Raw genomic sequence first — 15,115 nt, 5'->3', positions numbered from 1 at the left:
GTTCTCAGAACAAAGATGATCTTTAAGCAACTGTGGTCAGGCTTGAAAAATATTCTGAAGACAACAAAGTTAGCGGAACCTGGGACACATTTTTTTAAATGGATGAAATTGTTGAAATTTGAATTCTGGCATAAATAAATTATATTAACCATCCTCTAAATAACAAATGTGGTTTTGTGCCGCTGTGACTGTTTTTTGACGTAGTTACGGTCGTTTTTAAATGGTTCTGCACGGTCATTTAATTATCAACCACGCCTCCTCTCCTCTGTATGCTCGGCTATCCGTGTTCCTTCTGTTACCATTAATTCCCTCTTTACAGTAGCATTGAGATTATACTATTTTTTAATATTGCAATATATACTGCCAACTGTTAGCTATGTTATGAACTACTTCATCCTACAATTTAGTCAACCATGAAGGAACTACACTTGGGGGAAGGGGACCTGGAAGTTTGAAGGAAGCAACTACTGCGAAGCTCACAAATGATTATAGGCAGGCAATATGTGCAAATATTCCCTCTGTAGATAATATGAAATCTGCAATATGTGCCACACTATACTATTACTCCTCCACAGAAGAAGATCCTAAGCATAAGAAATGCCCCCAAAGACCTGAATCATGGTGCTTCTACAATAAGAGTATCGCAACTGGACAAACCCCTCAAAGTCACAAAAATTGTCAGTTCAGTTCACAATTGCAATGCTGCTGAAAATTTTCTCTGTATACCAAAGGCTGGCATCAACTGAACTTCTGTCTAGATGTTGTAAAGGGGATACTCAAATTGCCAATGAAAGTCTTCATGCATGTATGTGGAAAAAGTGCCCATTGGCGCCCGCAAGGGAGGGGGGGGGGGGGCAAGGGGGGGTATTTGCCTCCCCTGGAATTCTAAAAATGTTGATGTTCAATTGTTTAATATCATACCAGATTATTTCATAAACTGAAATTACTGACAGTCATCTAGCATCTGTTATAACCGGAAATTTCTGTAAACAATTTAATGTTGCTGACGTTATATTGGTTTTTATATTCAAGAAAATTGTTGATGTGCCCCCCCTTGGAAAAGATCCTCCGGGCGCCCATGAGAAGAGACCTTTGTGTCCTCAAAACGACTTGGAATAGCTGTTTCTAATGCAGTTGCAGAATACAACATGAGATGTAGTGCAACACAAGAAATGAAAATGGCTGTAAGGAATTATAAACTTTCACCAGCATCCACCAAACTTGCCACACAAAGAGATGAAAGAAGAAAATTTCACAGTCAGCAGTCAGTCACCCAACAAAAGAAAACAGCCAGGAAAAACTGAAACTCCTAAAGGTACACAGGGATGAAGCCAAGAAGAAGCAGGATGGTAGGAGTTATAGTGCTGGTGAATTTTAAGAGATTTGGAAAGGCCATTATGAAAACTTTTAATGGTTTTAGAACTAAAATTCATTTAACTCAAAATACCATTTTTTGTAACCTGCACTGTTCCATGCAGATCAAATCTAAACCTATATTTGCCAAAGTTGGTATGTAGCTTCTATGTGACCTACCAAGAAAATTGTAGGATAGATTTTTCATTCTTCTACAATATACTCATTTTATGAGGCAAAATGAACAGAAAATTAGTGGAAAATTACATATAAAATACAATTACAAACTTGAAACAGGAGTTAATTAAGCGACATAGGGTGAATTGAAAATTCCATCCTTGAGTTTTTTTATGTTATAAGGAAGAAGTTTTCAAACTCTCAGGTAAAAATCCATCCCACAGGGAACTTTTTGAAAGTTGCCTGTTTTGCGAGCATCATAAACACAAAGTACATCATATCTCATAAACTAATAAGGATATTTAGCTGAAAATAAGATATGTTATTTCTATAATAGTCCTACATATTCCACAACAGTTTCATTGTGATTGCTCAAAAATTGTGGAAAATAAAAAAATGTGTACCAGGTTCCCTTAAAATGAACCTGGACAAAACGGTGCAAATGGTTTTCAGATAAAGAGGGAGTTAATATAGCGAGCTCAATTAAATACCTCACCATCACAATTCAGCTAACGTAAAGCCACTGATGGATTATAAAAATTATAAAATTTGCACATTTCTGCACTATTCTGTTAATGATAAATGTTAGGCCTGTAAGAGATGTACCAATTTCAACTTACAGGTACGGCAAGACCAGGTGTGACAGGCATTATAGTAAATTTCATTATGAGAAGCGAGGTTCCCCCTCATCTGGCACTGATGAATTTATCATCATTACCTCTGGAGAGCAATTTGAAATGAAACCCAGGAAAATTTGATAGGTCACAGTACTGTGCAATTAATAACAACGACTACTACTACTACTTACCTCTTTCCGGGACAGTATCTTTATACAGCAACCTTGATAGCGGTCCTGGATAGCTCGAGTGGCGAAAGTGCCTAGAACACACAGTGCGGTTCTTCAGCTGCTTCGGAGGAAGCTGCCGCAAGCATTCGACCCCCCACAACATCCAACCACTCTCTGCAAATATCCGGTCTACCAACAGGGAAATGATGAAATAAGATTCCCTGTTGCTGGCCTTCTTTGCTATCTGTGTAAATGCCACAGATCTGACACGTTTCGTGCATGGTCTGAGACATGAAAGGAAATAGAAGAAAGTAATAAAGGCCACTGTATCAGTTTATATTTTTACTGCTAATTTCAATACCCTCAAAATGATAGTGGATTATCATAAATAATATAACATTACATCAACAGAATTTTAAGGTGTCTGTTTCAAGTAGACTTATGTAACCACCATGCAAAAAGGTAATAAAACAGCGACAGCCAAAAAGAAATTTTTGGGAACATGAGCAGCTATCAATCATCAACTTAATAACTACTTAACCTCCTGCAGCCTACTATCCTTTTAATAGGATTTTGTTTTAAAAATAGAATGGAATATCCCGCAAACAATATTCAAACGTTAAATAAAATAAATAGCAAATTTAGGACTAGGCGAATATGATTCAATTTATCCGAAAGTCATTTGCCTTGGTGTGGTATATTTTCATGTTCTGGCCTCAGGAGATTAGTAAAACAAGAACCATAAGGATGCTTACCTCAAATATCTTGTACTTTTTCTTCAAACACGAAAACGAAGATAACAGATAAATGCATACAAATCAAAGTGAAGCAAAGTGTCACAAACGTGGTCGTCCCACGTGGTCCAAGTTGTCAAACTCAAATTGACCAATAGCAATCGGGAGATGTTTCTACCAATAGGAGCTGCCGTATTCGTCACGTGGGCTTACGGTGAGTGACGTGATGTACAACAGCGCGCCCCCGCGAGTGCAGGGCTAAAGTATTCAGTCTGAGCTGGGCCCTCGGAAGGGTAGGACCTATGCGGGTGACATACCCATGCTGTAACCTGTAAGCTAATGGGGCGCCAAACTCTTACACTGTAGGGAGTATACACATTTCCGTCAGAGACCACCGCCGTACAGAACTAGGATTTGTACAGCGACACTATTCGAATAACTGAAAAAGTTCCAAAAAATTCTGCCAGATGTATTATTACTACATCAGTAAGCAATTTAATTTCTTAGTACTAGCTTAAAACGACAAATGCCGTGCTCCCTCATGTGGGACCAAACGGCAAATGCCGTTTGCACTCTATTGACTGTCCTTAGGTGCACTCGTCAACAGGTTAATTGTTGAAAAGCATTTAGATTTTGATACATTTAGAAAGATATGCAGACCAGATTACTAATCATTACCAACATAGTTAGCATTTAAGGAAATATGTACAGAGCAGGAGGTTGATGATGTATTTGTTACAAACTGAATATTGCTGAGTCTAAAGTTGTTGCCGTCGTCTACATCATCATCATCATCATCATCATCATCATCATCATCATCAACACAACAGCCCTTTGTGGGCCTTGGCCTTCCTCAGAAGTTTCTGTCAGTCTTTCATGTTCAGTGCCATGCTCCTCCTATTCTTAATTCCCAGGATCCTGATGTCCTAATGCGCACATTCCTCCCACGTCAGATTTGGTTTACTAGCTTTTCAGTCCTTCTGGTATCTTGTTCTCATGATCTTACTGACTTTAACAATATCCAATACAGTGCATAGCCTGTGAAGATCATGGTTGTCTTCTCCATTCATCTTCTTCTAGTGGCCCAAAAATGCATATCCAACTTCTTCTCTCAAAGCTCTCTCTTTCATCAGATCTTGTCCAAAACCCCATGGCGCAACAGCCCTGAAGGGCCGTGGCCTACCGAATGACTGCTGCTCAGCCTGAAGGTCTACAGGTTATGAGGTGTCATGTGATTGGCATGACGAATCTTCTTGGCCATTGTTCTTGGCTTTTGAGACCAGTGCCACCATCTCACCATTGGATATGTCCTCAACTGTTATCATGTAGGCTGAATGGACCTCGAACTAGCCCTCAGATCCGGGTAAAAATCCCTGACCTGGCCGGGAATTAAACCCGGGGCCTCTAGGTAAGAGGCAGGGATGTTACCCCTACACCGGGGGGCTGGCCATCAGATTTTGTCAGAGGCTACATTTCAGAAGCGTATGTTATTACAGCTAATAATTTCATTCTTTTCAAAGACTGCAGAGGCTACATTTCAGAAGCGTATGTTATTACAGCTAATAATTTCATTCTTTTCAAAGACTGAACGTTTCCTCTTCTTTTGCTTATACTTATGAGGGACTGTTATCTTATTGATTTGTCCCTTGAAACCTCCGCCACCACCACAACCACGAAAAATAACAAGTTGTCTATATAATAAAATTTGTTCTTCATAATTGAATAAGTAAGAACAGCATTTAATCGTGAAGAGGACAGGAGAGAAGAGTCCAATAGGAAACCTAGGGAGGATTTTGGAAATAATTAATAATTAATTAATGTTATTTGTTTTACGTCCCACTAACTACTTTTAAGGTCTTCGGAGACGCCGAGGTGCCAGAATTTAGTCCCGCAGGAGTTCTTTTACGTGCCAGTAAATCTACCGACACGGGGCTGTCGTATTTGAGCACCTTAAAATACCACCGGACTGAACCAGGATCGAACCTGCCAAGTTGGGGTTAGAAGACCAGCGCCTTAACCGTCTGAGCCACTCAGCCCGGCGATTTTGGAAATAAAACTAGGAAACTATAGAGAAGCCTTTCTAGAGTTCTATATATCTAGGATCTGAAAAAGGAAAAGAAAGATATACAGGGTGTAACAATTAGGTATGGCCAGACTGACAGGACACATTCCTCGCATGTAGAAGAAGAAAATACCGTACATTATATGGACGTGGGTCTGGAAACTCTTTATTTCATGTTAGAACTCATTTTCTACAACTCTGTAAAGTACACTAATTATGACAAACAAATAGGAACAGAACATATCAGCATGAAACTCTTTCTTACATGAAATGTTCAAAACACCCTCCATTAGCATAGTTTAACTGGTCTGCAATAACAGTAAGCTGTAGTCCACAGAACCAACACTGTCGCTGTCGGCGGATGTTTCTCACACATGCTGCATTCATGAAGTAATGACATTGGTCAAATAACTCTTGTTACTGCCAACTACCTCAGTTGCAAAATTCTGAACTTAGAATATTTTTACTTTCATATGAATGTCTTAAAAGCTGCTCTTCATGTTTATGTCCATAATTAATGAATATAATACTGCAGTTTTGCCAGGTGAATCTGATCATGCTAGTGTGTAAGAAGATTCTGGACCCACTGGATTGAGTGGCTCAGACGGTTGAGTCGCTGGCCTTTTGACTCCGACTTGGCAGGTTCGATCCTGGCTCAGTCCGGTGGTATGTGAAGGTACTCAGATACGTCAGCCTCATGTCGGTAGATTCACTGGCATGTAAAAGAACTGTGGGACTAAATTCCGCCAGCTCGGCCTCTCTGAAAATCGTAAAAGTGGTTAGCGGGACTTAAAGCAAATAACATTATTAGATTCTGGGCCCAACTCAAAAATCAGTGTCCTGGCACAAACTTTTGAATGATTTGTGCATTTTCTGCCTTAATTACATCTTCAGTTTCTAGAAAGACAAAGTGAACATTGCTATCAACAGCCAACTTTATTTCTTGAAAAAGTCATTTCATATGTATCATCTTCTGCACTCTCAGTTCTGTTAATTAATTACCTAATCTTTTCTTGTTAAGAAATGTTAACATGGCAGAATCATATTTATTTTTTTAAATTCTGCAGGCTCTTCATACTTCTCTGTTCAATCCCCGTTCTTCTACATCCATCTCTTCTCATTTCCCGATAAACTCGTTTCTGCTTCCCAGCTTTATCAGGAGGGCAGACATCAACACTCATTAAGGCGCCATCTTGGAGGATCTTCAGTCTTGACACAGGAAGTTTAGGATAAGAAGACTGCCAAATCATCATCATCATCATCATCATCCATCTCAGTACTAAGCATTCCCATTCACCACTCAACTAGCTACAGTACATCATTTGTAGTCGCCGCCAGTCGAATTTGGAATTCCCTGCCTGCTGAAATTAGGAGCGTGTCAAACCACCTCTGCTTTAAGAAACTCAGCCAAACCTGGTTAATAAATAATAATTATTCATAACATATGTAGGATTAGATCATAGCTAAGTTATTAGATTAATTAAAACCTAAGATATTAAATTGTAGATAATTTATTTAGTGTATGTTAAACTCTTCATGTAGGTGTATGTATGGTCAGACAGAATAGCAGGCTTCATAGCCTGAACCCTGCCATATAAAACAAGACAATAAATAAATGAATGAATAATAAATGAATAAATAAATAAATAAATAAATAAATAAATACATAAATAAATAAATAAATACAGATGGTAAAATATTAAGAACACAGGACAAGCACAAAAGAAGAAAAGGATACCAATCTCTCCGATACTCATAATCATTCTCTGTAATAGATGTAACTCCCATTTGCTTCTTGATGTTCTCATTCCCAATGTAGTTGTACTTCATAAGACCCAGCAGCCAATGTAGAATTTTAATATCCATTCCAACAAGGGCTGGCTCCTGTTTTGTTAAAACAGGCAAACATTTGAACTATGAAGTGGATGGGTATTTTCTTATTACACAGCTTTCCAGTGGTTTAATGCCATTTTAGCTACATGATCTTAACATGTCTTTGGGCATCCAGAAGTGTCTTGGCATTTGAGGTGATGAGAAAACCAAGGGATTTAAAATGCGTGACTCTGCCCAGATTGTGGCTGTCAGTTTTGATGGTGTCATCAATTTCCAGGCTGCACTGCGGGTATTCTGTTTTTGTGATATTGAGTTACAAGGCATTCCCATCAAAGCAATCTCTACAACTTCGTATCTAGATTCCACCAGATCTGGTCTGCAAGAAGTATGTCATCAGTTGATAGGTTTGTCCTTGGGTGAGGTGTTTCAGTGTCTGTAGCCTCTGTGTCTGTGCACACAGTGAACAAGATGGATGACAGCATTGATCCTTGATGGAAGTCAATGTTGAGTGGTAAAGGAAGTGAAGACCATTGGGCAGCATATGACACTTGTGACATTTTAATACAGAAGTTTGGTCTATTAAACATAAGTTTCTGGAACACCATGAAATGAAATGTTTTCCAGATGAGCAAAAAATGAAGGTAAAGTATTCATTTTAGTAGAAATCATGAACGCATTGTAGCTTATAACTATGATCTTTTTCCAATTACAACTGTTCCAATAACTTGCAGTTTAGTTGCTTGGAAAATAACCTTATGCTGGCAGCATGGAATGTAAATCATAATTTTAAGACAAGTTGTATCAGTAGGGAAGAGACCTAAGAAGGAACTTCAAATGAGGACCAATGCTTAAACTATGTATTCTCTGACACCATGGTAGAGAGAGTGTAAGTGATGAAAGTCCAGTGCAATGAGTTCATTGGTTTAATTTTTTTCAATACTGTATTTCCAAATTATCTATGTGCCTTGTCATCAAGCTCACTACTATATGGGTGGTAAAGCTGAGTAAATGGGAAAACACATGAGCAGTAATGGAATGTACAAGGAATAATGAACAAATAAAGGGCAGTTAGGAACTCACTTTGTTGGATGAAGCTGTGCTTATGATTTGAGATACGGAGTATATCCTGTGATAAAGTCAAGCAGGATATGGGTTCAGCTATAGGTTATTAGAGAAGCTGTTTGAATGCGATGGTTTGACTCAAGATAAGAGACGTAGAAGAAAGAGAGGCTACAGTGTTAGCTGCAAGGAATAGATGCTCTTACTTCATTCACTGAACATGTCCAAGGAATATTTTTTTAATTAAGGGCTATTTTGCGATAAAATAAAACTACTGAATATTTTTGGGCAATTCATTTTTCATCTGATTCTACACATTTTTATTCAAACATCTCCCATATCATGAAATAAGTGTTTGTAAACCTCCTCATCATAGAAGTCTGGCACCTCTGATGAGAGCCATGCCTGCACCATTGCTTTCACTTCCTCGTCGATATGGAGATGCTTGCCAGCGAGGAAGAGGTGGTAGTCACTAGGTACAAGATCTGGGCTATTGGGAGGGGGTATTGAAACGCTGCCAGCCAAATGATTCAACTTGAGCTTGTGTTTGAACTGCAGAATGAGGTCTTGCATTGTTATGGAAGCAACAACACACTGACAGACAGAAGGCAGCATTATTTATTCTGGATTGTGCAGCAAAGTTTCGACGAGGTCACATAATGTGCAGCTCCATTGATTTTTGTCCTTGGCAGCATGAAATCCACTAGCAGAACACCACGTCTGTCTTAAAACATGGTTGCCATAATCTTGCAAGTTGAGAAATTCTTATTGAATTTCACTTTTGTCAGAGATGATGTATGCCACCACTCCACTGATTGCTGCTTAGATTCAGTGATCATGTAGAACGCCAGTGTTCTCCCTAGCACTTTTTTAAGGGCTGTTTTTACAAACTGCCTGGCTAACATAATCTAGATATGCGCTAGTTACATAATATTAATACCTATTTGAGTCATTAGGTGCTCCAAATAAAAATGTAAATACTGTAAAACGTTTATTTAAATGATAAATCTTCATTATTGTCAAGATAATGGCATCAGTTACATCGGAGTTTAGCTTGACTATCGCATAGTGTCGCGTGCAAGCAGTGTCTGGATTGGCAAGAAATTGCATGCAAGCACTGATTCCATATGACATCACAGACCTGTAGGTCACTCTGCAGCAACCGAGTGGTAACCAGCGGTGTTACTTGTAGTGTTCAAGAATACTCTATTATGCCTTGTTTATGATAATAACACTGAAATAGTACAGGTTTGCAGATAATGTTTAAGTGTCTGATATTGTTAATGCTCTGAGGGGAATATATCGAAATGTTATCATACAGTAATGCCTTTGCTGGCAGGACCTAGTGTTTACAGTGCACTATGTCTTCTAGTATGGGCTAGAGCAATTTTGTTACTTTCATTGATCTGTCTCTGTCTTATCCTTGGCTTTGACAATATGAAAGTGACTGAGGTATGAGCGATGCTAGTAATGCCATTCTTTGTGCAGCCAGTCCCTGCAATGAATGGTGTGAAAATGTTGCTCATAGGGTCAGTTGATGCATGCATTTCAGTGGGCTTGGCAGACTGATATGTAATAGCAACTTCTGGCTCGGTGAGGAAAGCAACGGGGAAACTACCTTACTCCTCATTTCCCTAGTACGCCTCTTCAGTGATGTCTAGGCCATCCATGGCAGCTGATGGCAGAGCTGTTGAGGATTCAACCAGCCTTAGGGCTGAAGACTGAACATACACATCATACAGTATTCCATTTTTATGTATTCCCCACCCGGCTGACAAAAATTTCTGGGGAGAACACTGGACACTCGTGTCTTGTTCCTCATAACGATGTGGTTCAATAACACATCACTTTTCTCATTATACTGGGTCAAAAGTACCAAAGCACTGGCACATCTTATCACTTTGTATCTTTGGAACCCAGTGATTACACAGCTTTCTGTAGTCCAATTCTTCTGACTAAGTTTTGTAGAGAATTGACTTTGAAACATGTGGAAGGTGAAGTGGCAGAGGGAATATTGTGAACCATCTGTTTGTATGAAAGGTAGCGTTAACCTAGTGTATAATATTGTCACTAATCAGAGATGGCTGACCAGAGCGTGGGTGACAATGAACATTCTCCGACCTTCTTTGAATAACCTCACCCACCATCACTCATAGCTTTGGGGCCATACACTTAATAGATCTGCCAGTGGCACAGTCCTTGCTGACTGTATCTCGCACACGGCAGGCCAGTCTATTGTCGTACTGAGTTCCAGTGCACACTATGAAGGAACAAGACAGTACCAACAAGCATGTGTTTGTGCATAAGGGATGCCAGGAGTCAGCGCACATGTGCAAAAAAAAGTATGTGCAGGCCCCGTGGTGTAGGGGTAGCGTGCTTGCCTCTTACCCGGAGGCCCCAGGTTCGATTCCCGGCCAGGTCAGGGATTTTTACCTGCACCTGAGGGCTGGTTCGAGGTCCACTCAGCCTACGTGATTAGAATTGAGGAGCTACCTGACGGTGAGATAGCGGCCCCGGTCTAGAAAGCCAAGAATAACGTCCGAGAGGATTCATCGTGCTGACCACACGACAACTCGTAATCTGCAGGCCTACGGGCTGAGCAGCGTTCGCTTGGTAGGCCAAGGCCCTTCAAGGGCTGTAGTGCCATGGGGTTCGGGGGAGGGCAGGATTTTAAATGATATGGACAACTAGTGCTTAGTTAAAAAATAGCCTTTGTATGTTTCTAGTTCATGCCTTTGATGTTTATGTACTTTGTTTGCAGGTCAGGATGCCAGTATGGTTTGCTACGACATTCACTATGCCCTTCGATTATGTCGAGAGCGTGGCCTATCGGAGGCTTGTGTTCAGCTGTCAGCTCTCCTAGGTCTGTGGGAGGCTGCAGTCGATCTGGCTCTTGGTGTAGATGTGGAACTAGCCAAGCAGACAGCCAACCTGCCTCAAGATGACCCAGAACTACGCAAAAAACTCTGGCTAAAGATTGGTGAGTTACAATAACACGGTTATATCTACTCTGATGATTTCCTTCTGCACTATTTATGTATATTTGAAGAACTGACTTTTTCTTCCTATACACCTAATCAGAGGCTGATGTTTAGGTTTCCTTCATTCGGAACAGTTATTTGTGTGAATTTTGCTTATAGATTACAAATCCTCTTTCAGTGATGTATTTGAAAACTTTTCCCCCATCCTTGGATTATTATTATTATTATTATTATTATTATTATTATTATTATTATTATTATTATTATTATTATTATTATTTATTTATTTATTTATTTATTTATTTATTTATTTTTATTTTTTTAAGCTTGAAGGGTTCATTTTCAGCAATGTGAAGAGAAATTTTGTTGAGTGCACCCACCACCTTAATATGGAACAGTTAGGCCAGAAGCAAGTCAGCTGTCACCTTTTGCTGTGTCATATTTCTCCATCTTTCAAATGGTTCAGACATATAAGATGTCTGGGAACTTACATACATACATACATACATACATACATACATACATTATCATTATAGACTGTTATGCCTTTCAGCGTTCAGTCTGCAAGCCTCTGAGAATTTACTAAACGTCGCCACAATCCTCGATTTCTATTTTTTTTCCCATTGATGTACACATACAATAGAACATTCTTGAATTTCTCAGTAAGCTGAAATTACTTATGTGTGTTACAAAATATTTAAAAATGCTTTGTTCTCTGACATATGCCTCTGTTTTTGAGGTTGACAAAATATTCCTATTCTATTTCCTTATTCTCTTTGCTTAACTGTTTGAACTGTTACAAACCTCTTTTAAAAGGTGAGATTATGGTGAGACTAGCAAGATACCCATGCTTCACTACAGTATTATACTGAAATTTATACTTGAATGCTTAACATTTTATATATAATCTGCCAAAATTCGCATCTGACGGCAAAGTTCCTCCCATTTTTCAATCTTTCTTTCCAGCAATCGATTTCGTACTTCCCGGGTTAGCTCCAGGTATTCCACCTGGTCAGTTGAGTCCCTAAGTCTTCGCCATCTTTTAAGCATTTTTAATATAGATCAAATCCATGAGGAGATTCGGCGGAGTGTCATCTTGGGTGCCATGGCAGTACTGAACCCGCGGCCAGACTGCATTCGTAGTCATTACCTGGCCAGGACCCGTTTCCAGGATGGTCGGCACATTTTGATGACAGTCCATAACATTATTATTATTATTATTATTATTATTATTATTATTATTATTATTATTATTATTACTAGCTGATGTACCCGTGCTTCGCTACGGAATTCCACATTGTATACAGAATTCTAGGGAAGGTAGTGTACACGTTGTGAGCAAGATTGTATTAAATTGCATAGCTCTTAACGTTACCCTAGAATCGCGACGGTTAAATCACCAAACGTCTTTTCTCATATGAAGACTGGGTTAGTGAATTTTCATTGTAATGGTAGGCCCCCTTCCCTACATCAGTCCCAATCAGGTTGGGGAGTTTTCACTATAATGGCAGACACTCTCCACCTGCCTTTTTACATCCTCAGAAAGACTGCCTTAGTAGTTTTCCCAGATTAAATGAGCATAGGTCATTACAATGACGTCAATAAGAATGGCGCAATTAAAAACAATGCATTAATATGACACTCGATCAAATGAAAAACCACACATTTTTCTCACTTTTAACCAACAGTACTACGCTGCCGATCTAACAGTCCAAAGTTCCACAGCTGGAATGACCAAGCCGCAGACAGCCGTGATCCGTGTGAACACACTTCGTCTTACTTCGGCCGAGTGGGGGTGTCGAATAGTGGAGACTCCCAGGGCAAAAACTATGCCCTTTTACTAATCTGTTTTCTAGGATTACCCGATGAGTCGGAAAATCTCAGTTCACTACAAAGGCGGCGAAAGAATCTATCTGACTTGGAGGTAAATTTTTCCTCCAAGCCAGAGGAGAAACCCCGTCTTCACTGCTAATTGGGAATAAAATGAATGTAGAATTTAATAAAAGTGAAGAGGAAGAAGCTTTTCTAAAGAAACGGCTCTTTTCAGGGTTGAATTTTGAGTTATTTAGTGAATTGTGGTGCTATGATATCGAATAGGCCTAAACTGTAATTCTAGACCAGGTACTACTACTACTACTACTACTACTACTACTACTACTACTACTAAGTGAGCCTCTGCCTTATGTGTGCACACTGCTCATTCAAAACCACGCGTCAGAGTAGGGATCGAATAGCTGGAATACTATGATGAACCAGTCTGTCACGTACCAGCAGTACGGTATCAGAAAATGTATGAATGGCATGCTAAAGAAGAAAGTTTTCTAACTCCCCAGCTATTTCCCGCCAATATTCAGTCAGGCTGTTATACTCAGTATGCAGCAGTAACCCTATCTATCGGAGTCGAGCGGCAGCATAAAAGACACTTCACAACAAACAATGGTCAATGTAATGTTATTGTTCATCAATGTTATGCGCTTTCAATATTGTAGGCCTTCACATTTAGTTTTCTTGTAACTCTAAAATACCACTCTTATCATAGTCGGTACGGTAAAACTGAATAAAATATAAATGGTCGGAAATTGTATTCTCTGTAACTTTTGTTATGTAGTATTTTTCGATAGGACCAATAACATATGTACTTAAAAATTAAATTTTAGGTGACTTCCCCTAAACTACAATTTCATCCAGAGTGAATAAAATTGTTTATAACTTACACTATAGTTTCTTACTCCCCGACTCTATATACTGGCTTTCATTCAATTCTGTTAACCAATTATCTCGTGGCTCGACGTTGATATGGACTTGGCAAAAACTACAAATTCATGAATATCTGTGTTATCAAAGCCGGTACGGTATCAATGTATGACATAAATGATCGAAAATTTAATTCTATATAACTTTAGTTATGTAGTATTTATCGATAGGACCACTAATAATATACATATTTGGGAATTAAAATTTAGGCCTTCCCCTAAACTACCATTTCACTCAGCGCGAGTAAACAGATTTATAGCCTAGATTGTAGCGGCTCATCCCCCGACTTCACATACCGATTTTCATTAAATTCCCTTCAGCAGTTTTCTCGTGATGCGTGTACATACATACAGACAGATAGACAGACAGACAGACAGACAGACAGACAGACAGACAGACAGAAATTACGGAAAAGTAAAAAGTGCATTTCCTGGTTACTATGGACCTGACTGATACAGAAATACCATTATTTTCAAATTCTGAGCAATGTACAGACAAAAACTCTTATTTTATATATATAGATTATTGTTATTATTGAACCCGCAGCAAGATGCAAGGCCACTACTTGGCGGTAAATTACATCTGCTGCCATTGTCATTGTTGACAATGTGACCAGTACCATTGTCGCGCGTAGGCAAGTGCGCGGGATTTCTGGCAATACGAATGATATACTTCTGTGCATTATTAACCTTATTATAGAGGTGAACAATTGCACGGTCAATATCATTCCTATAGTTTATTTCAAATGTGTTTAAATTTGTATTTATATGCCAGGAGAATCTACTGTAATCTAACTTTAAGTTCTCCAAAAGAAAAGATGGCTCTTGAAAATGAACCCAGGAAAGATTAAAAAAGATCGGTTTATGATCAGAATCAAGTACATTATGAACAGTAAAATCAATTGGTCTCAACTCCTTTTTCACCCCACCAAAGTTGATTTCCCTCCTCCCCCACCCCAAAAGAAGGCATTTTTAAAACGTTTAAAGCAGATTCCAAATACCAATTTTCACGTCTCTTACCTTCAGCTTTGAGATATAAGTATCCCCATAAAAAGAATTAACTTTTTTCACTTCCTTTCACACTCCTCCCCCGTCTTAAGTGAATTTAAAAAAAAAATACTTGTTTCTTTATTAGGAAAGGATCTTCTAAATACCAATTATCATGAGTGTAAAATCTTCAGTTTTCAGATATGTGTCCTCATAAAAGGAATTCAACTCCTTTTCACCTCCATCCCCCAAGATGATTTTCCCCCTAAAAAGCGTTTTTCTTCGTTTTTAAAGGATATCCAAATACCAATTTTCACGTCTGTAGCAACTTTAGTTTGTATTTAGATGTAAGTATCCTCATACAATTAATTCAATTCATTCACCCCCCC

General features: G+C 38.9%; 1 protein-coding gene across 3 annotated transcripts in view; it reads left to right on the top strand.

The window, feature by feature from the left end:
* dor (vacuolar protein sorting-associated protein 18 dor) overlaps positions 1-15,115 on the top strand; it is a 291,400-nt gene that overhangs the window by 188,163 nt on the left and 88,122 nt on the right. For all 3 annotated transcript variants that reach the window (XM_067149280.2, XM_067149279.2, XM_067149281.2), the window contains one exon: positions 10,767-10,985. In XM_067149280.2, the coding sequence (XP_067005381.2) occupies positions 10,767-10,985 (219 nt within the window). The remainder of the gene's footprint in view (positions 1-10,766; positions 10,986-15,115) is intronic.

The sequence above is a fragment of the Anabrus simplex genome, chromosome 6 (genome assembly GCF_040414725.1).
Source record: "Anabrus simplex isolate iqAnaSimp1 chromosome 6, ASM4041472v1, whole genome shotgun sequence".
Classification (NCBI taxonomy): domain Eukaryota; kingdom Metazoa; phylum Arthropoda; class Insecta; order Orthoptera; family Tettigoniidae; genus Anabrus; species Anabrus simplex.
This window is presented reverse-complemented; position numbering and strand designations above follow the sequence as displayed.